The sequence below is a fragment of the Antedon mediterranea genome, chromosome 3, assembly GCF_964355755.1.
Source record: "Antedon mediterranea chromosome 3, ecAntMedi1.1, whole genome shotgun sequence".
NCBI classification, from domain to species: domain Eukaryota; kingdom Metazoa; phylum Echinodermata; class Crinoidea; order Comatulida; family Antedonidae; genus Antedon; species Antedon mediterranea.
The window spans coordinates 10175828-10199958 of record NC_092672.1 but is presented as its reverse complement, the minus strand read 5'-3'; the positions used below and the strand labels follow the sequence as shown (position 1 = coordinate 10199958).

At 31.6% G+C, this 24131-nt stretch overlaps 2 protein-coding genes across 4 annotated transcripts in view; one reads left to right on the top strand and one right to left on the bottom strand.

Moving 5' to 3' along the window:
- The window catches only part of LOC140044834 (polyamine-transporting ATPase 13A3-like), a 31126-nt gene extending 27702 nt beyond the window's left edge, over positions 1-3424 (top strand). For all 3 annotated transcript variants that reach the window (XM_072089515.1, XM_072089513.1, XM_072089514.1), the window contains one exon: positions 133-3424. In XM_072089515.1, the coding sequence (XP_071945616.1) occupies positions 133-321 (189 nt within the window). In that variant the 3' untranslated portion in view covers positions 322-3424. The remainder of the gene's footprint in view (positions 1-132) is intronic.
- Positions 3425-10703: 7279 nt separating this feature from the next.
- The window catches only part of LOC140044833 (uncharacterized), a 28177-nt gene continuing 14749 nt past the window's right edge, over positions 10704-24131 (bottom strand). Inside the window, exons 2-3 of the mRNA XM_072089512.1 lie at positions 23372-23728; positions 10704-11761 (exon numbers count right to left, since the gene is read on the bottom strand). Of these exons, the coding sequence (XP_071945613.1) occupies positions 11298-11761; positions 23372-23728 (821 nt within the window). The 3' untranslated portion in view covers positions 10704-11297. The remainder of the gene's footprint in view (positions 11762-23371; positions 23729-24131) is intronic.

Below are 24131 nucleotides of genomic sequence, written 5' to 3'. Positions count from 1 at the left end.
GCGTATTTTTCGAAACGGCATGGTTTCTTTAAACTTCATTTCATTTATTCACTCAGTTTCTTTTATTATTGTACTGTTATTGATCTTTTAATGAATACACTTTTGTATGCGTATTCGTTCTTGTTTACATAGGTATACATTAAAGGAAGTAAACTGTCCAAGCGAATGTTTACTTGCAAGAGTTTACACGGCAGCGACGATAATGCTCATTCCGCGATGCATCAGGAAATAAGAAAGGAAGAGCCAGCTTGGCCTACGGTTACATATCGACCAAGAGCTCGTACAAGTAGTATGCGTAAAGAAACAGAAAGCCAACTCTGATAGAGTTAATACACCTGCAAAATGCATATATGTACGGTATCAAATACATGTTTTAGCCTACAACACACTTATCCTATTACAGTAATGGGCATTATAACATCTACACCTAAGGTAAATGCATAGGCCTATTACTGACTAAGTAAAATATGTTTTTTGTTATGGCATCTGTATTTGTGGAACAGGCAGTAACTACAATGTCGTAAGTAAAACATGCAAATTCCAATGTTATGTAGGCATATTATATATACTCGATGACATGCCATTAGGAGAAAGTTAAACTCATGAGATCTGATATATACATGTATAATGTAAGACCACGTTGTCTATATTCAATTGTTACAAACGGCATCTGTTGTATATAATGTCCTCTTTCCTTCCCTGTGTTCTAGTTGTTCGCCATTTTAGTCCGATGTAACAGATTAGACGGCGTTTTAATTAACATGCGGGTGTTTTTTAAATTAAACTGTAATCGAAAATAAAATCAAACCTAATTCCAAATTTGTATTTCTCTTGATTTTAAATATCTCACTATTATCAGGAATTGTATATAAATGAAAATGTTTTGTATCATAATGTGTAGTAGAACTTGGTGTTTCGATTACATTCCTTTTAATTTTAGTAGGATTCATAGGAACGAAAGAGATGCTTTTAGAGGTATTCGCATAATTATACCTGTTAATTCATATACTAGGCATGACTATATATAGCTACACTATTTTCGAAATTAGATATTCACATTGTGTGTGGACTGTGAGTTCAGTTCAGTTATTGAAACCACATCTGAATGGATCAAACTGTTCAAATGTTTTGTGTGCTTCATGCGCCGCGCAAGTAACCCCTCGTGGCATGCGACTCCTCCGTCCGCGGAGACCATATCGTCACTGGCATTTGGCTTTTATTATGCACAGTTATAACAAAATATCTCTTTTCATAAGGACGTGGCCTTTTTTTTATTAATTGTAATTTGAATTTTAGTTGAATAAAACAAAATGAATGTTCTGGTACAGAACCAGAACATTACTAAACCTATAAACACTTCGGTGTTAATTTATACAGTAAATTTTAACTGAAATAGATTTCGCCAATAATGATGTATTACTTGTCAGTCAGTAAACTAGAATAAACGTTAATATAAAAAAATGAATATTGAGAATATGTGTTAAAATGTTATCATAAATTATAGCTAATCATATTACGTATACTTTTAAATTAGTTTTGTAAAACCCCAGCGAGACTAATAATAATAATTTAATAACATTAACTTTCATGTACCTTTTAATTTTACTTTAATCCTACATGTGTTTGTATCTTGGAATAAACAGACATTTTCATTTTCCCGATAAATTACATTTTAATTCCTTATGTCAGTGTATGATATAATGTGTAGTTATGTAATGCAGGTTTTTAGTGATTTTTTCTGTCATCGGCTTTTGCGGTCAAAAGACAGAAACTCGATGAACGTGTATTTTGAGAAAAGCAATAAGTGGGTTTGTTACCTTAGGTTTAATTTATGTTTATTGCATGTATATAGATATTAGAAACGGCACACGACACAACGGAGATAATGAAACTTGTCAAGGTAAACGCGTCCGATCCGTTGGTGAAACGCGTCCGACCCGTTTGGTGAAACGCGTTAGCCATGACACTGAACGAAGAGATTGAAAACGTGACAAGTATTATTATTATTATGATTGCTTGAAAGCGCACGTACTTACATTTATGTTTAATTTGTTTCTCACAAAACTAAATATATTATTCTGACGTTTATTATAAATTAGATTAAGATGACACTTTGTTTTATATATTTTGACACAGTTTATGGTATACCTAAGAAGTTTTAAAAAGGTACATCGTTCTTAGAAATTGTCCTTCTGACATATTCCTGAAAAAGACGTGATGTGCTTACTACTTACTGTTATATTACGCACATTGCTTAGGGAGAATTAGTTGTATTATTAGTTTAAAATGAAAATGCATGAATTTGCTTGCCATAAAGCATATTAATTAAAATTCAATGGGTTTTTTTTATCATAGAAGAATGGTCATAATAAAAACAATGTATAGCCGTGGGCAATGACTACGTGTTAAACGTTTCAATGTCATGGAATAAAAATACAATTAATATACGAAACATGTAGAATGATTTATCGAAAAGTCATAATATTATTAGTGATTACATAAAATACCTCCAAACCCTAACATAAATATGAATTAGTATACACGTATCAATTAAAGACACCTCCAATTAAAGACTACATCCAAAAAGAATCCCTCCAAATAAAGACCAATTGAATACATTGTACTGTGGCCCCGAGTGATCATATACCTTTTATAATAAGCTACTCTCTCAAATTAAATACTCTCTCCAATTACAAACCATAGTTTCGATGGACCCAACTAAAGATTTTCTTTCAAATTGAGTGTCATTAGAAGTATAATAAGTTTCGCTTTCATACAAGCAATGTAAAAATGTAATAATGTAGGTAGGCCTACATTTTAATACGGATAACATTGTAACATGCTACGTGTTTTTAATTATGTGTAATTCCTAATAAAGATAACAAATGTGTACTGCAGCATGAAAGTAAACCTTATTTGACAACATGCTACATATAAGCTTCATTTTTATAAACTTAATTGTGCATAGTATAGATCATGTTTGTAGACAACGATAGCCCTCTATGCATAGCTTTGCCAACTAATCGCACATGCGCATTTTAGTTTGCTATAAATTCTGAATGTTGTGTGTATATTAATATTACAGTAGATACAGGAATCAGTGAATGATAAAGTAAATAGTGAATTTGTCGTGGTTTCTATTATTATAAAGGATAATATAATGTATTATTATTATACTTAATAATTACCTGCACACCTTGATTATGTTATATAAATCATATGTTGAATGAGTAGAAAGAATAATAACAATTAGAAATAAAAATAGATTAATTCCAAATGTGTGTTTTTTTATAGTTTATTTAAACAAGTGCTACATGCTTAACAATCGGTATTATACGTTGGATCATTTGCGGATCCAAATCACTCTTCTGTCTTAAATTTCAGAAGAGAAAAAAAAAATATCTTACTTTACATTAAGACTAGTGTATGCCTACTGTAATGTCAGTACTTAATTTATTACTTTAAAATCCAGACCTTCTAAAAAACTATGTATCCACAGTTTATATTCATCAAAAAGATATTTAAAAACAAAATGATTTTCCCTTTTGTCCATTATCATTAGATATTTACTGGAAACCGTATACTCCTCTATTTTTGTTAGAATGCTTTGTATTTCTTTCTTTTTGATAATATCCATATTAAAGATAAATGAATAAATTAAATTTAACAAAAAAAAAAAACAGTCTGCCAACGGTCTTCAGGAAGACTACTTTCTTCTTAAATTACGTTTTCAATGGTAAATAATTAACGAAATTGGTGTTAAATATGACTATTTTTAACTGTTATTGATCTCCATTTCTGTCAGAAATCACACAAGACTTCCTTAAAAACTCGTCTATTTTGGATCTCAACTCAACATCGCTTTTTCTTCTTTCGGTACTGAACATTGTGTTTATCAAATTTTGCTTTCCCTTACAGATCTCATACTCCTCTGCAGATCGTCTCCTTTGTTGAGATATTTTAGAAAAGCTTGCTGGCGACAACGAATTGACACGCTTTCGGGCATCTCTCAGTGGCTTCTGCATTCTCCAATCCGTCATCAATTGGCTTGATTTCCCGACATACGGCGGGTATAATTTACTATCTACTGACGATGTATTTTCATCATCGTCGTCGGTTAGATCTGTAGTCGATGACCATCCGTTTCGTCGCAAAGGTAATGGACTCGGCGTTCTTCTGTTTATGTTTGTCTGAATTACCCTTCCATTGCAGCTCACCAGGATGGAAGGAGTAGGAGTTGGCGAAAGGTTCTTTGGCATTGAATAATCCGACTCATCATCTGAACTAAACTCAATAAGTAGCTTATCTTTCCTCACATTTCCTTCCAATTCTAAACAAACTGGAGAGTCACAGTTAACACTTTTGGAATCAAACGTGCAATCTTCGATTTCGTTTAGTGATTTTCTTCTTGTTATATCCGCACACGCTGCCCTTAGAAGACCTCCCTGATTGATGGCGGGAAGTACACAAGATCCTCGTTTAGATGATTTAAATCCCTCCCGAAAGCGAACAATTGAGCTTTGAATGTCTCCTTCACTATGCCTTCTCAACTCTTTAACATGTTTAACATCCAATAATTGAGTACGTGTTGCTGATCTTCTTCCCCTCGCACTGTCGCTTATAAATCCTGGCATTGGCGTAGACGCTCGTTTCACTTTTGGAGATTTCTTGTCATTCATTGTTGGTTCTGGTGCACAAAACGTGTTTGTATTTGCCAATTGGTTTCGTAGATTATAACTATTCCTATTTATATTGCGAAGAACTTCATCCTCATTAGCTTGCAACTTGTTTATTTGTGTTTCAAGATTCGATTGCTCGGCGGAGTTTCGTCGTCGGGCTTGATTCGACCTTCGGTCGAGATAACTAGCTGATGGGCAAGTTCGTATTCCATTTTTTATCCACTTGTGTTTTTCCATAGTAACTATTAGCAATTTAATAGACGCTTTACAGTTACCAACTTCACAGCAACACAGCAATTTGTGGATTGATCACCAGTAATTCACGCTTAATTTTCCTTTATGTGTTTATCTATAGCCATGTAATTGGTATACTATGTTCGGCGTTCATGGTTAGGTAAACGATATCTATCTGACCGCTATAATTATTTCTACTATTTTGAGATGAGACACCAAACGAAAAACAAATTAAAACAAAACCTTGTTCTTGAGTATGTTTTTAATTGTGTTGGGTTTAATAATTAACAGGTCATTGGTTTCTTCAACGAAACTATGCAACGAGATATCCCGATTTAAAACAGACTACTTCTATATTTAGCATTTGAACGTCATGTACATGTTTCATGATTGTATAGTATTCAATTAACTAACAACTATACATTTAAAACATACAAGGGATGGCATCTACACCGTTGATATGCTATACCAATTGCTCAAGTTCACCAACCTTGATTAATATTATGGGGATCAAGATCAAAATAGTGACGATTATTTTATAAAGTATTTTCTATTATAAATACTTTATGTTCTTGATAAAAATCAGCCATACTATAATTGGAACTTCCCAAAATACTGTTTTAGTCCCCATGCATTCACTTGTTGCGTAACGAATTCCAATCACATTTTAAAACATGCTTTCAAGCCACCGTTGTATACATACCGTTATTGTAGTATTTTTTAAATCGATTAATACACATTTTTTTTATTATTATTAACATGCATGTTCTAAAAAACACTAACAGTTTGATTTGTCCTATTCCATTATGCGATAAAATATATAGTAGTATTGTTAAACAAATAATGATGTGAAATTCAGACAAGTAACACCATATACAATGCCACCTGTCGGCACGTGGTAAAACGAATATCACGTAACTGTAATGCTCCCACGCATAACGTACGTAAAGCATGGCTAATTTATTGTTTATTTAGAATAGATTCTGACTGTTAACTTGATCGGCAAACTAAATGCTTCGAATACGCATCTGATGCCGGTAAATAAAATACTTATTTATCAACAGTTAGTTTGTATCGGTTTTTTTTTATATTAGAAATGGATAACAAAATAATAGCACGGTGTGTAAGCAACTTTGTATAGATGTTTTTTAAATTGGATAATATGACGTCAAGAAAAAGAAGCAAATTCTTAGAGACAGCCAATAGGAAATGTCATTGCTTATTAACCAGTTATATGTAACATTACATTACTTTTTTGTAAACATATACAGTATAGTTTTTACCGTGTAGATAATTCGTAAGTTAAATGAAAAGGAATTGTTTTGTCACCTGAAAGAGTGAATGTGGTGCATATCCACAGAGTGTAGACAATATGAACAACCAACCTTAATTTGTGGTTCAAAAGAGAGTTTCGAAAATTATAATTTAAAATGTCGACGACTAAACGTACACTTTGGTGTGGATTACATCCATAACCTTGGACCTAATTTTTCACAATCTTTTTAATATCATTTTCTCTTTCTCACTCGTTAAAAAAAAACAATGATGCAGAGGAACCTATAATTTTTAAGGCAAAGGTTTGACCGAAACCGTCACAATTATAATCTACCGCCACCTATGTCAACATTTCTGCATCATTGGATTCAGAATTGTTTCAGTATAAATATATTTTTAAATGATTTCAATTAAGAATATAATTAAAAAACGATATTTCGGTTTTATACTGTAAATGTTATCTAAATCAAGGCCTAAATACAAGTAATTCTTCAATTATACCTGCTGATTAAACGTGTGTAAATTAAATACATTCACAAGCCTTAAAAATAAGTGTACATTTTACCATTATGGTGGCAAAATGTTATTAATCATAAAAAGGGTCAATGCATATGGCCACTGCCCAACGCTTGCTCGAAACAGCTGATTGCTAAATTGTCCTTTTACTAAATGATTATTACAAGCGCGCGATCTCCCCAATCATGAATAATTCATAAGGCATACAACCGAGATTCACGGGACAGCATTTTTTTATGCAAGATGTTGTTGTTGACGTTGTTGAAGGAGAGTTAACGTAAAAAAGACGTATGTTTAAAAGGTAAACATTTTATTTTATCATTTAAGTTCCTTTCTATAGTTTCATTGTAATTATATATTCATTATTTTTTGACAATGTCTACATATGACACATTTCAATCAATTATTTAGCGTACGTCCGTAATTTAATCTGTAAGCGAAATATTCATTCTTTATGAGACCGCCATGACCGTTTAAAAACTAACTCGAATACCAAATTACTCTAGGTAAGACGAGTCATTCAATGTAAACAATCCTATTGATATATCAATTAGAGAAGAGTTGGTGATTTAAATCTCTCTCCATTTCACTCATAAATAAAGCGGGATTTTTGAAGACGAATAATAGCAATGTGCTACCGAAATGTCATTATATTACGTTTATGGTGCATGCATGGCGTAGGCTGTATTTGGGTATGGTGGAGAAAAAACTAATTTTTGTTCATTGGTATTCGTATCGGCCATTTGGTGGGGGTGGGGGTGAATTCAATGCACATGCATTAAATGGTTATATTTGATATTTGACAGTAATCACCTATTATCGAGATACTGATTAATGCTGGCCCACCTCTTTCTTTTTGTCATTATTGTGGGTTTTTTTTTACATTATTGTATAATTATATTATCAAAATCGTTTGCACTGAACAGTATTATATTTGTTAATCAGGTGTAAACCATTGACTAGCGAAAGCTATTTGTTTATACCGTTTTGCCTTTGGTGAATAAAGAATTATGACATAATGATTTTTATTAGTGTGTGTCGTCCTGACCGGATGCAAAACCTGTTATATTTATAACCTGAGATATGTGTTCTCTGTCCATGCCCTTTTTCGCTATGATGTCATAATAATGACATGAATTATTCATACTTTCTGACTTAGCTTCATAGGAGAAATGCGTCCCGGATCTTTTTCTCAGTGGCTTGAAATATATCTTGGATATAGACCGATATCTATTTAAAAATATGCACACAAATGATAAGGCAATACATTTTTTTCAACAAAGATTTTAATAAAGTTTTCAAGATTACAGTTTAACAAAGTATGATTTGAAAGAGACAATTGTAATTATATTATTCTTGTTATTGTAGGCCTAGCACTCACTAATAATCGTTAAGCTGTGTCATACTACTCGGTTGTAGAAAACACGTCATTAAGTATAGAAGTAAACATAAACATGAAGGAAATATGTGTTGATGTTTGACTTCTGACTTCATAAGTGAAATGTATTTTGGTACTTACAATAAGATTATTATTTATTTAATTGCGCTTATGTCTTGCCTTGTTATTCTTTCTTAGGCCGTCAGCCAAAATTAACCGATAATTAACCGATAAACCTCCTGTGGAAAAGGGGTTTAACCGATTCCACTCGAGAAAAGTTTACCGATAATTATCGCATTAAAATCGGATAATAATCGAATAAATGCGATAATTGTTGACCTTTGACATGAAGCAAAAATTGTTGCGTTGTATTTGTGCACCTGGTAGTTTGGTAATTACTGATTATGCGCACTTTTTTAAAATTAATTACCTAATTGGTTAAAAATTAACCGATAATTTATTTTTGTCTGCCGAAACACGGCCTTAATCAAACATATTCATTCAATACGTGTTTTTATTTATTTCATAATCTCATTCAACAGCGGGAAACCCGTCATATACACAACGTTTTCAATTCCAAATTAGCAGTGAAATAATGATCATAATGATAATGATTGTTATTCTAATTTAACACAAATATAAAATGTCTTTAAAAAAGTGGTAATTGTTTTTGTACCATATGTAGGTCTCTAACCCATTCTGATGAATTGAAAGCTCAAAGGAAAACGTTACCATCATGAATATTCAAATAGGTACGATGAAAAACATAATACATTATTATCTGCATCACGAAAAAAATGTATAGGTATCACATGCATTATAAAATTGGTTTAAAGTTAATCCAAATTGACACTATTACATTACGCTGTTTTTTTAATGAAATACGGTGCAATTGAGGCCTCAATTAAAATAGTTATATCAGTCTTGAATAGCGACTAGTATTTCAATTCTACTGTAAATGTGTAAACTCAAAGCATGTGTGGACAATTAGCATAGAAATTCATTTCATAATTTGCCATAAAGCGTAACTGGATTGAAAAATGTAAAATAGCATTTCATACTATCTGGTCACGATAGACTGGGTTTCAACAAGTTTTAGTTTTTATAGTCGTTTGTTATATTGCCTACACAGCCAGTTTACTACTAGAAAAGTATTCAGCCTGACAGACAACACTCTGACCATATACCTGTACCCTAAATTCGGCGTTGCTCTTTTCAAGTACTAAAATGCCGGTTTTAACAAATCTAAATAACAACAAAAAAGAGAAAATGTTTGCTCTGTTCCTAAAATACCAATCAGTAATTATCTTTCTATATAAGTCACCAAGTTATTTTTACAATACCTCCCACCAAATATTACTGTATATAAAACTTATTCTTTGAATACATCAAAGTTTGTGATATTTTTCCCAAGCATAAACACGAAAACCATGTGTATATTCGTATAACACTGGTGCAGTATTTCTTAATTTCTCATTGTGATCATAAACAATGGAAATTTACACCTTACATATGGTAGTTATAACCACACTTTTATCTAGATCAGAAATAAATGACAAAGTAAATCCATGCCATATTGTGTTTATAACATTTTTCTTTTAGCCGACCAATGTCTAAAGTAAGGGAGGCATATCAATATAATATTTTGTAAATCGGTGTTCAGTAATTGGTTAAACAAACAGCAGATATTGTGACATACAGTTACATTCCTTCACATTCCTTCACATTGAGGAAAGCACACATTATAAACACATGGTAGGTCTACTTTTTCGAAAAACTATTTGTATAGATGAAATTGTAATAGGCCTCCAACTCGTCATCTCATGCAGTACACTTTCTTACATTTGTGGTCCTTATTGACAAATAACATACTACCTTCGACTACAAAAGACAATGTTTTATAAATAGTGTTTAGGTAATCTATTTACATGTTGCATGATGATTTTGTTTCTCCAATTGAATACGTAATTCACCTTTGTATAGGCTTATTCATATATAATCTTCGACTTAAATGACAGTTACACGCTTCCATGATAGATAAACCAAACATTTACTCTTCCCTGGATAAACATTCTACTTTGCCTCCTACTCTATTTACTTTATATTTGAATTTTACAACAATGAACGAAAGAACCAACAAGGATAAACAAAACAGGTATACCGTGTGTCTCGCTTCTCTAGCAGCCTTACTAACGATCAAACAAACAAACCCTTAGTAAAGTGATTATAATTATCTTCCAATGAAGGCCTACTCCACTATGGACAAGTGACACATTTTACTTAAGTCAATACACATTTAAGGAAATATTAAGGATACAGTACGGTAGATAAGAATTTGTAAATTTTAACGTTTTTACCTACCTCCTAAGATGTTCATATTACCAGATAAGCTGATAATTAACCACTCTAATAACAAGTGAGATATTCACTAAGTCAATAAACATTTCTCTTAAGTGATATTCACTTACAAAAGATAATTTTTTAAATGTTAAGGTTTTCTCTTCTCCAAGGAAATTTAAAATGGCTGTACAATTTTAAAATCTAACAACAATATTAAAATTAACCACGAAATACAATATTTAAAATAATTTGTGTACAGTATTCAAAATAAAGTACATTGCTAGTTATTTAAATATATATATACACACAAAAATATTGTTACAAAAATAGTTTAATCATCACCTTATTATAGCTAGCGTTATTAAAATGGAAGCCATTTCTAGAAATAATTTCACCGTGCGCTACATATCATTATTATCATTAATGACCTTCCGACAGAGAAAACTACATTCACAATTTACATTGCCATTGAAAGAGACGATGTGTATATAATAAAGATGGTCATTTATTATATTATTGTGCAAATGTATTATTTGCCTTGATCGAATTGAAATCTCACGGAAATTAGCCATCAATATAACTTTGTAGAGCTTGTACGCTACCGTACCTCACTCATCACAAAATGTCACGCCGCTCTCTCTATTTCAGCTGTAAAACCTTTATTTCTTTCATAAATTCTTATACATTTTCAACTTAGTTTTCCAAACCAAACACTTTGCAGCGAGTATTCAAATCCGAATACGCAATCGGCATCAACTTTCTGTATCAAGATGGTTGTAAATTCTTAACTGCCATTGGCTTGATTCGATATACCTCAAGATGTGTATTGTGAAAAAACACAATGATTTCAAACTTTCAAGCGCTAAATAAACTGATCAAACCTTACTATCGGCTTCCACAGCCTCCTCAAATTTTAAATGTTCGTTATCTTCATAATGTATATCTACACAGAAATCATCGTGTACCGGTTTATTATGATCCACGTCTTTACTCTGGTCTGGTTCACTCCGTGCCAAGGCGATCATATTCAACTTTTCTCTTATGCTAAGTCTGTCTAAAAATGGTTCCCTATCTCTTACGCTGTCGTGCCGAATGATACTGTCACGGTCACGTATACTGTCCCGGTCACGTATACTGTCTCGTGGACTTTTTGCGCTGCGTCTGCTGCCATCTCTACTGATATCGGTGGTTGTGCGCCGATATTTGCTACCGGATGAGCGAGGTTGAAGATCCCGGATGACACCCCATTGTCGGAAAAAGAGACCAATCACAAGAATCCATAGTAAAAAAACGGTGATCAAAATAATGACTTCTTCTGCAGTAATAGTCGATTTTACACCTACAATATAAAAACAAAGATATACTTATTATTACTAAATTATTTTATTTGTTAAATTACGAAATATAATTGTCTCTAAGCAAAAAATACAAAATCAATATATTCTCGATAATATTGGTAAAAACAAAAATCACAAATATACTTAAATATTAAATAAAGATTAAAAACAATGCTATTATTCTGTTTTTGTTGCTTACTATTTTGCTATTATTGTTATTCAAGTTATAAAAACGTCTAACGTACGAGTATAAGTAGGTTAATGTAACGTTTAGAATTAAATAGTATTTTAAAACAAAGCTACAAAGCAACCGACCATTTTGATTTTGTTTTAAGATTACCCGACGAGAGCGTTCCGAAAAAAAAAAAACACACAATAGCAGTTTGAATGATTGTTGCAATTCACTCACATATCATTATAAGCCACAGTACGTATCATTACTCAACATGACGTTGACAACATTAAGTACTGTGTTCTACGATTACGAATGCAATAACGAATACTAGACTTCATTGTTCTCAGAATACACAAAACAATAAAAAAAAAATGTTTTGAAAATCGAAAAAAGATGATTGACGTAGGTGTTTGTTGAAAATGAATATTATACGTATTCCTTTGAACTAGTGCACGCTGTATTTTTGTTCTAAAAAAATCTTAAGACAAATTATCCACACGATTTGACAGATGTCTCTAGGAAATTCTTAACTGACTATTGACAGTCATATAGATACGAGTCTAGGTGTATTAAGTACTTTTAATACATATTATCCCTGCCACTAGTTTTGTATGTATAACGTAAATGTATGAGTGATACCCAATGAACAGGAAATTGCCGGGTGAATTATCACACCCGTCATAAGCAAATAAAGACCAATTTACACAAAGGAGCGGTAACGGTAAGCGGAAAAACGCGTAGGTTGTCCCACATAGAATACAGTATCTATCCTATGTGTAAATGGTCATAAGAAATAATATTAATTACAATTTTGTATTACCGTTACCGCTCGTCTGTTTAAATTTAAGATTTAAACTTAACATGTAGATTATATTGCGCATATAAATTCCTTAACTTATCTTACTGTGTTTCTTTTGTATTTTTGTTGGAATTAAAATATGTAGAACTTTGTGTTAAGGCATTTACTACCAACATTGTTGTAGTGTATAGACTACCATTATTTTTCAAAACTAATCTTATCAACATAGCGTTTAAACAAATAGCGTCATAACAGACTGCCAAAGCTTATAATTCTTAACAAATACTCCAGAAATAGACCAATGTCTGACCAATACATTTATATTGGACTATATCTATAAATCTCTAAACAAAAAGTTCAATAACATTATCCTATATGGATAGTTATATAATGTTAGAATATAGATATAGCAGCCATCATTATTATTAAACGAGTTGTTTTGAACATATTTGATATTGGAAACAGTACGGCATTAAATCATCTATTATGATTGTTCAATTCTCATTAGTGTCTCTATAAGTGTGTCTATAGTTCACTACAATCTGTTTATCGTATTGACAATTCCATAGTGCGTGGCATACTGAAGAACAAAAACAATTTCGATAGACCATTTTTCCTTTTCTCTAGAAACTAAATTAATTTATCAGAGGTAAAATTCCTTTAATACCATATTTTCATTTGGAATAAGTAATTATAATTCATATTTTCACTGATTTCCACTGAAAGCTTTCATCGAAATAAATATTAAGTTAAGTTAACAGTGTTGATATACCTTATAAATAATAATAAGTATGGTGTAATTAGTGAAATATTTATTTAAAACAACGATGATAGAAATATGAAATAATATATGGTAATATAGATAGCAAATAGTTCTCTATTATTAATATTAAAATAATATTAATAATCTTAATGTTTTAGAAATTATTTTAGAGAAAAATGTATGTCATTTCAAAGTTTAAAAAATATATATATAACAATATACAACTAATAATTGTACACAACTAGAAAGGCATGCTATGTGTTTTAAAGTATAACAGTGTTTGTATTGTTGCAGTCAATCGTTCGTACGCCAAAGAGTGTACATGCGATGTTATTATAGGGATGAAATATTAGCCTACATTGGAGTTGTGTGTACGTACAATGGTCTCTTACAGAATAGTACTGTAATGTGTTTGTAATATACTTACAGTGATTTCAATAAAAGGATAACACAATTTAACAAATGGGGTGTTGAAAGGTGGTCGTTTTAGTTGAAAATATGTCTTGTTATGTTATGTTGAAGATATTTGAAACGTTTGCCTATATGACCCACATCTGCCATTGACGCTAAAAAAAATGTATGTGCGCCAATGAAGTAAATTATGTATATATGTTCTGTTTGAAACTATTCACCTCAAAGATCTTAAATTACTGTTAAAGATGTATTAATTAAAAAGTTATCCTTAAAATATGTTTTTGTTGAATATGCCATTTTCATTTCACATAAAAGTTATCCATTTTAACCGAAAATTGGATTGAAAAAAAAAAATTAATTATTAAATTATTTATCTGAATTTAAAGCAAAATATAGTCAGATTGGCTGCCAGTCAATGGGTTTTTGGTTGCATTTAACCACTTAGGCCTATTTTGTCATTAAGTGAAGTGTTTTTTTTACAAAAGTGATTAACTTAATAACTATAAAATATATAACTACCAATAATATATTCAAAATCTGATTTTAATTAATCTTTCGTTGTTCATGTTTTTGGGGGACAATACACATCTGTTAATTGCATACTATAACTGGAACATATTAAGACATTGTATTTATAATTATTCTAATTGACAATCCGTTGTCATGTATTTGAAATATCATAGTACTTAACACACGATGAAAATACAAAAATCAACTGTACAATGATTCTAGAAAAATATTGTACTTGAAATTGTGGGCCTAGTTGTACTGTTGGAGTAATAAAAATATGATGCATAAAAATCTAATCGATTTTATGAATATTGTTATTGTTTGCATTATTAGTACAAAAAAAGCAATTTGGTGCGTACATAAAATTGATGAAAAAAATTATTGCCAAACATTAAGAATTAACAATATAAATGTGCATCATGGGTAATTTTGTTATATTGTGCTAAATGCATTCGGTTGTCGTGGAAACAGTTGCTAAAAAATACATGACCAATCGGTATCAATAGAAAACAATAACAAACTTTCTTATTGCGCAGGCACAATGGCAGTTTTAAAAAAATCACATGATTCCACAATTTATATTAGTTTGATCATTTTCACCGGTCACGGTCCAATCATCGAATATGAATTCGTCATAGTCCATAAGTAAATGTGAAGTTCGCGATAAAGCGTTAGGTTTCATTAACATCACATAATTTTCTAAAAAAATGTTTTCAATTTATATTTAAGTCCAAGTGAGGCTTATCAATGGATTGTAGACCTAAACAATAAAATTGCAAATTAAAATCGATCAAATCAAAGTTTAAGATTAGGTTGGCCTGACACGTGACAGTAAAAAAATACACATTTTATACATTAATTTTATACTTATATAAAATTAGTAGTAACTCATTAATACTAATAAATGTGGAAACAATTGCGCAAATATTGAGCAAAAAATAGTGACATAATACGCCACCAACGGTTAGAACAAATAAACGTGCAGTTGCGATATTTCAACGACATTTTTACAGTATAATATATTAGTAGGTACGGTAAACTATTAGAAGAGAGAAGGCAGTTTAAGTTAAAATATAGAATCCGGTGGACTACACAACAACGATATAAATATAGTTTGATTGTTAATGAAATTGAAAACATTCGTGAAAAAAAAACAAACACGTCACTGGCACCAGAAATGTTAGATAATAAGCAAAACACAAATAAAACAGGCATGAATAATTATACGAACGGTGTAGGATATGGAACAAAGGAAGTATATAGCATTATAATGTATACAGAAATAGTCAGAAATAGGTAGCAGAATGATGTGTTATTAAATTTGTAATTGATTTTAAAAAAGGGTGAAATTTGTGCGACTGAAAAAGCACTAGTATGTACCATGACTACTCAGCGGGAATATCTGGAATATGAGAGTGTTTTGAGCGCACCACGGTCGCCTGTATGTATGGCAAAAGAAGAGACTGAATTCATTTTCTGGTGCCAGGTCAGGAAGAAGAAAACAACGACAGCTAACCACATCACAACCAAAGCGCAGAACAGAGCAACTCCTCCGGTCGATATGTTACCTCTGTAATCTGTGAAAATACGATTAACCTACGTAATTGGAATTAATATTATCATTTATAATTAATAGAAAAATATTAAGGGATAAGAGTAATTATCGAGAACTGTTTACGAGAAGTGAAATTGAATTATTAATATTGATTTAGCCAGCTTTATAAACCAATTTAAGCGACTAATAATCGTAAACGCTTCATTCTAAATGATATTAGTAATTCAACTAAGAAAATAATATTATCAACAAACATCTTTTAGGATTTGCCTTACACACGCTATGGGCATTGTATAAGTATATATACTGTTAAAGTGGCTAGAATTGTCCGTAATATTATTATTTGAATTATAGTTTACTCAAATATTTTGCCACCTGTATACTTCAATCAAACCGAACATTGTATATTTGTAGAAAAAGCGGTATCCTATTAAAAATGCATCCTCTATCATTGTTTTCAAAACACTCCTCAAAACCCATTTTTTTCTTTGTAATTTCTTTCTGTTTTTCTCTCAGCGCTTTTGGGACAATCTTTTGATTGTATAAGCGCTATATAAATCGAACAACATTATCATTACATGCTACCAATTAATACCAATCTTAAACCTTCAAAATATCACTTTAACATCATTAGGCCACTTATATCTGTTTTAAACCGCTAATAGGCCTAGATAAAACCTGTTATTGACAACAAACCAGTAGGCCTACACTATACAAAAATAATAATTTTGTATAGAATTCGCAATTAATTTATAACGATTGATTGTATTTCTATTTTTTTTTTAAATACGAAATTGAAAATAAAAAAAAAGGATACTGAAAATAGAAAAAAAAATACATATACAACGTGCATATTTTCATGATACAGCGAATGGAGAGCGCCCCTATTGACCGAGAATATCCCTTATTGGCAGACTATAATACTAATAATCATCATGACAGGTACGTGAATAAAGAGAAAATATTGAGCGCCCCTATTGACTGAGAATACCAAGTAGCAGAGCCCTTTATTGACTTAGTACACACATGGAGGAAATACCAAGAAGCATGAAACAGCCAGAGCCATATACTATGATCTGTAAACAGCAAATATAGAGCGCCCCCTATTGACCGAGAATACCACAAAGAAGAAGTGCCCCTTATTGTCTGAATATAATAAGAAGCATTCATGGTCGATTTACGTGCTCCATAGAATTACAATGCAGACCTACTTGCATCAACCGAGTAGAACAATTCGTTTAAAATGACAATTCATCATGTAGGCCTAGAATTCTGAACACATTTTCAGTTAACATTTTGGTCAAACGCTAGAAAAAATAAAATTCTAGACCAAGTAAGAGTTTTGTAATACTAACCACACCTGCGCAGATAAATTTGGACCGAGTTTAAACGCGCGTGTTAGAAAATAACGTTGACGTTTAGGTTTACGTGTTTCGTCGAAAACTCCCAGTTATTCCATTGCTTACACAAGTCCTTCCATTATTTTGTTTGAAATCTTTGTTCCATTATATCTATTATCATTGTAATCGTTATCATTATAGGCATAATTAAACCAAACAGTCATCTTCATCAAAAACCATAATCATCTTTCCAATACATCATGATTATCAGTTTCAAATTGGCATAGTTGTTTCATTTGGCTACACATTAGTGAGACAATGCATACATTTTTTATATTTTTTTAACTCTTTAAATAGGCATTAATATTAAACATAATGTGTGTGAAAACCCCCTAAAGAATAATAATGTAAACGGTGCTTCACCATTACGTATGTTTCGTTTGTAACAAGTGTATAACAGTATGGTACAGTCTTTGTAAAAAAAGAGGTGAACACCTAGGACGATAACGATCGACGATAATAGACAATAATTTGCATTTTTCATACATAAAATAAAAGAAATATAAAACCTTTTCATTCTAGAACTATAGAATAACCATCTATGCTTCCTTTGATGAAAATTATATTTTCCAATCAAATGACGTCATGATTAGTAAGAGCAATAATATCGTGACAATACAACGATGTTATTGTTTTTATGTATCATGACGTCATTTGATTGGAATTTAAAAAATATTATTTTTATCAAAGACAGCATAAATGATTATCCTATAGTCCTAGAACGAAACCCTTTCTAATTTCTTTTGTTTTATGTTTAAAAAATGCATGCTTATATATTTATCGTCGATCGTTATCGTCCTAGTGTGAATGGGCCTTAAGCTATGAATGATGAGCATTGTTTGTTATATTTGGAATAATATTATTTCAGTGTGTCATTCAGGCAAATTATTATACGACTATTTATGACGACGACAAATGAAATATCTCGGACACAATAAGGAAAGGAGAAATACAACGCTGCCACTATGCCGAAAAGAAGAAGGAAGAAGATGCCATGGTCGTCAACGTTTGACATATCAATAATACTCAGGTCACCGATAACAATTTCATGGACAAAGGACATCAACATCTGCAACTAGGCATGACACCATGAAGAAGTAGAATGAAATGTACACAATTAAGCCTGAGATATTAGGCCAATGACAACATGGAGAAAATTAAGCAATTTTCTTTCTACAATAGGGTCTTCATCTTTCATCACATATTGTATGCATAAATAATGGTGATATCTTAATACCATCTTCATTGTGTTTCCTAACCAATATAGAAGAACTTAAATATTGACCTAAATATAAATACCAGCAAATTAAATACCCGACTCTTTTTAGTTTGCGTGACCAATTACCATAACGACTCTCTTCATAATTAATCCGCTGCTTGGAATTGGCGTTTGTTCTTCCGATATTTAAATATTATGATTAAATTTGGCTTATATAGGAATAAAATAACTGGTATACCAGAAGTTAAGAAACGTATCGTATTTTTTTGGGACAATTTTTAAGCTTGGAAAACACATAAGTCAACTTGTTATAGAGATGTTTTCATCAATGTAATGGGTCAACCTGTGTATACAATGGTTTTAATTGCCTGATAAAATATATACAAATAATCGTTCTGTAAAGTGTCAACACTAGTGTTTCTCTCATACGACATTAATGGCATATAAATAAGAATAGATAGTAGTTAGAAATTCTCACTCCTGAGGACGATCAAAGCATATTGATCGAAACGTTGAGAAACTCAACAGTTCTTTTCAGAACTACGTGGTGTACCGCAAACCTTATATCAACACTTAAGAATGCTCGATACAAAAAATGATTTTTAAAATGGAATTCTGAAAAGAAAATTTCTTTCAATATCAAAAAATTTGGCGATGATACAATAGGCGTCAAGGATACAGTTACTGTCAAATGCGGAAAATAAGGCGCAAAATAAAACACGTTGACAGCTATACTGTACCATCAGATTCCCTGGCGCCAACATTGGTTATTACCTCAAAGTATAAAGGCAATTGTTTCACACATTCTGGACTTTTATCTAACATTGCACATCAGAATACGATTTTAATTTTATGCTATATAGGCATAAACAGGAACCTGAATGCTTTTCTGCCTCTTGGACACTGGATCAGTAGAAATTAGTTTCTCCGGTTACTTCTTTTCGAATGTTGACATAGCCTTCGTTCTTTCTATTCAATTTTAACCATCGGTAAACTGTCCTTTCCATTCTACTTAAATAAAGTACTCCATCTTGTCTATTATGATATTATATATTTTTATTTTGTTGGCCTACTTTTGATTTCTTTTTTGCATTGATCATTTCTCTTTCCGTGAATTTCTTTCTCATTCAAAACACATGCATCTGTATACAGTAGGAATGTTGAGAGTAGTTTAAAATGTTGAAACTGTATGATTTTTAATGGTTAATTAACACTGTGCATAGATGTGCCCATGATACCGTAAACATTATAACACTTGCCCAAGAACAGAACAGTCGTCTACTATTTTCAATTTTTGTTGGAATGTCTTTGTTAAAATTATGAAAATCAATTTCCATACCTTATATAAACATATTGATGGAACAAATGAATAATGTGTAACATGAACTTGTTAGTTTCCAGCACATTCAGATGTGCAGTAAATTAGCTGTACAGATGTTTCAACAATGACTTCCTCCGTTAGCTAGTAGCATTTTTATTACTGGAAATGTTAGTTATTACGACAAGTAAGTGGGTGTACAGGTTTAGTGGCCATATGTTAGTTCATCTCATTACATTCGTATATATTTCGTTTCTAATAAACGTTACTTTTTAATTACAAGTTCAATAGTGCATATAACGGTATTAAAAACATCATTAACATTACATACAGTCTTTAAAGATGTATTGTCCCCCCAAAACATAAAAAAGATTAATTAAATCAGACTTTGAATATGTTTTTTTGTAGTTTTAATAAAGGTATTCACTTCCATAGAAACAATAATTAAAAAAATAATGTTTTAACCTATAAATTGACAAAATAAATCGTTAAAATCAACCAAAAACCCACTAGCTGGCAGCCAATTTTGCTTTAAATGTTTTTTTCAGGTAAATATATTTTTTATCCAATTTTGGTCAAAGTGGATAACTATTATGTTACATTAAAATGGAATATTTAACATTTTATTAAGAATTATTTTTTACAGGGGGACAATACATCTTTAAAATATATATAGCATCCATAATTACTATTCTAGTACAGTATTAAAAAAAAAAGTATATAGATAATGTAAATGATGTATTGTAAGCTACTCGGCATTTTTCCTTGCTCAATTACTTAATGTGCAAAGGTCGTGGGCAGGACGCGTGCTTCATGTTCATGATCGTAACGGGCCATGGGCTATGTTGTCAAGATACTACTTAGATTCAATTCAACATTGGTTGTTAGAAAACAGCGATGATCATAAATTACTTAGAAATTGCGTCACGGCAGAAAATATACTAAGCTTGCAAATGGGAATAGAAAGGACATGCTATAAGTTAAAGCGATTATTAGAATTTACAGTCTATTTATATTGCGTACATTAAAATGGAAAAAAGGAAATTACCTTACCAAATTTTAATTTAGAAAACAATTTTTTAATATAGAAAAAAAAGTATATATTTTATAGCATATTAGGCCTAGTTATTTGACCAGTTACATTAATATTTCTTTATAGTTAGCAGGCATTAGCATCGCATACTGCCGGTGAGTGGTTTGGTGATTGGAATAAAATAACTTTTCTGTCAAAACTTAGTGCTAAAGCTATGTCACGGTTGAGAAAGAGGGATGCTCTGATGAAACGGCCGACTTTTATTCAGGTATTATAATCCCAACAAAGAGATTCCGACCCACATTATAGTATGCAACTCATCGGAGGACACAGATAGTATCCAGTGTAGACTGAAACAGTAAAGTGTATTTACTGGTGGATGGCTGGTTTAATATTGAGTTACAGAACATTTAGGCCAATTACTTTTCGGAATTGAATGAAAAATACCATTTTGTCGGTTTAGTTATTTGGCCACCATACAAACCGGATAGATTAAAAATAGTATCTCGGGTTTTAAAAGTAAGAAAGATAAAACATAAATAGCTTAAACTTTTGTTATGCGCATATTCAAATATATACAAAACACAACTTCTGGATGTCACATGTCAGCCTTAAATTCAATATTCGTTTCGTGTAGGCGGCATTTTACTGAAACTGTAGAAATGACGCTTGATGCCGAAGGCTTCGAAAGAAATAGAATTTGAAATGTAAAGAAATTATAAATCCATTTATTTTGCTGATGACAAGGGCATTATGGACATTGACAATCAAACCTACCTACAGTATAATCCAATTATCTAAAAGAAACAAATATGGATGAATTCTTCTCAATTTACATAATATATTCTGCTTATTTTCTGACCAAAAACAAAACAAAACTACCTGACTATGTATGCACTAAATCCATCACGAGTGTATTGTAAATATTTACAGACAGAATGTATAGCTTTGTTTGCATTTTCATGCCACGTGTGTGCTATAAAAAATGTTTAATGTCTACTAAATATCATCTCACCACAAGTCAGTTTTCAATCCAAAAATATAAAAAAAAATTCTAGCCCTAACTTTGCTCATTGATCCTCATAGGGCATATAAACACTATTAACTGTATATAGATAATACGAACCAATTATATCTTGATAGTTTTTACTCCCTATTGATTTAATCTGAATGATTAATTACTTCATAAATTAAAGATCATTTGTTATGGATTTGTGATTTGTGAACAGTTAGGATTCATCTGTCCTGGTAATAAATCAATGTTTAGAATAGGCTTATGTCCATTTGAAGGCACTCGCACGTCTGTCGAGGGATATCCGTTTGGTTCCAATGGTCTTTAGTCTGAAATAACTTCTGACCAATTGGATATCAACACGTCTAATCATTATACTGTACGTGACGTAAGCAGCGATACAATTTGAAACGAAATCAGGACTGAAATCAGAACAAATGTGAATGAACTTTATGGTGTACACTTAATTATTTCTGTTTTTTTATGACATAATGATAGCACTATAATATTATTATATTCCTCATGTTATTGAGATAGCACACTTTCCCGCTCAAACAACGTGCAATAAAGAACTCTGAATTGGTGTACATTGATATTATTATATTGTTGAGAATCAGCATGCGTTGCGTTTTTGCGTAATCACGGTGTCTAGTTCAAATCTAGTTCATATTAATGTTTTCTAATGTATTGATATTAGTTATGTACACTGTAGGTTAGGTTAATGTGGTAATGTATATTATGTCAATCGGAAATTTTACGAATTTATAATTTTCATGACGTATAGGTAACAGAAACCTTACAACTCTAAACGCATATAATTTTACTTAGTGTGTATTAGGTTTATTTTTACGCATGCTCAAAGAAACGAGACAAGTCCTAGTACTAGGTCAACGGGCTTGCAAGCAGAATGTATTACCGTTCTTATTGTTTTTAGAGAAACAAAGACACCGTTTGAAATCGGTAAATAACCGCGTGCAAAAATAATATCAGTATCAAATATTCAGGTATTAGGGGATTTTCGATTTTCGATCATTGAAGACCAACCTAAGACCGGTGTGTCGTCGGTCGTCGCCTGAGCCTAGAAACCATTAAAGCTTTGTCAATGTCTGGATTTTTTCTAAGGACAAAATTACAACTTCACTCGCAAAGACTTAATTAATAAGACTTTGTTTATGTAGAGCATCTTGTGTATATGTTTGTCTTGGGAACCTCTGAGGGTCCCTAATGATTAGCAATTGCTGGGTGAATCACCCTCATTAAATATGGTTAAAAAATCGAAGGTACACGTCCCACTATTCCCGAATGCGCACAATGAACTAACATGATGTACGGGTAGTTTGGTTGTCGTTCGTCGCAAATAGAAAGCTCAATATTAAAATGTTATCAGTCAATCAATGCAATATTCTAATCTTACCTCGTAAAGGTGTTTTAAGTGAAGTATCATCTGATGCTTTACTGTACCTCTCCTGTTTTCTGTCGACCTTCAAAGTCATGTTTGTTTCTTTATCATAGAACGTAAGGGTATGTGTCTTTATAGAATACGACAGCATGTACATGACATATGAAGTGTCAGGCGTCAAATCTTCCAAATTATATTCTGTAGTGTTTGTCGGTATAGTGATTGTTATTCTAATGTGTGGGGTAGTGCAGACGTAATATATAAGGTAGTAGCCCGCTGCTGGACCTTCCGGTTTCTCCCATTTTATGGTCACTTCACTGTTTTGTATAGTTTCCTTCGGAATGTAAAATTTTGGTGGAACAAGCTTATCGTCTGTTGGTATATAAAAAAAAGAAAAACATGACACATAAATAGAATATCAGTAACAAAATGCATACTGCATGTACAATTTTATTATATCTAAACACATTTTATTAACTAAAAAATGTAAATAAAAAGCGCCTTTTTACCTATTACAGTAAAGCGTACTGTAGTTAAATTTTATTTTATTTCATCAAACCAACAGACGAAAGTTGCCACTTAAAGGTATGAAATAGAAAACAGATAGGTCTACAATAAATACTATATGAAGTTGTTGAAGATGTTATATGTACACTCTGAGCATGTAGACTCTAATCTTCAGTTATTAAGTAAGACTTTTTCTCTAATTTGTTCATTAAAAAAAAATATTTAAAATTATAAATATACCAGGAGTTTTGTAACATAAAGCATTATC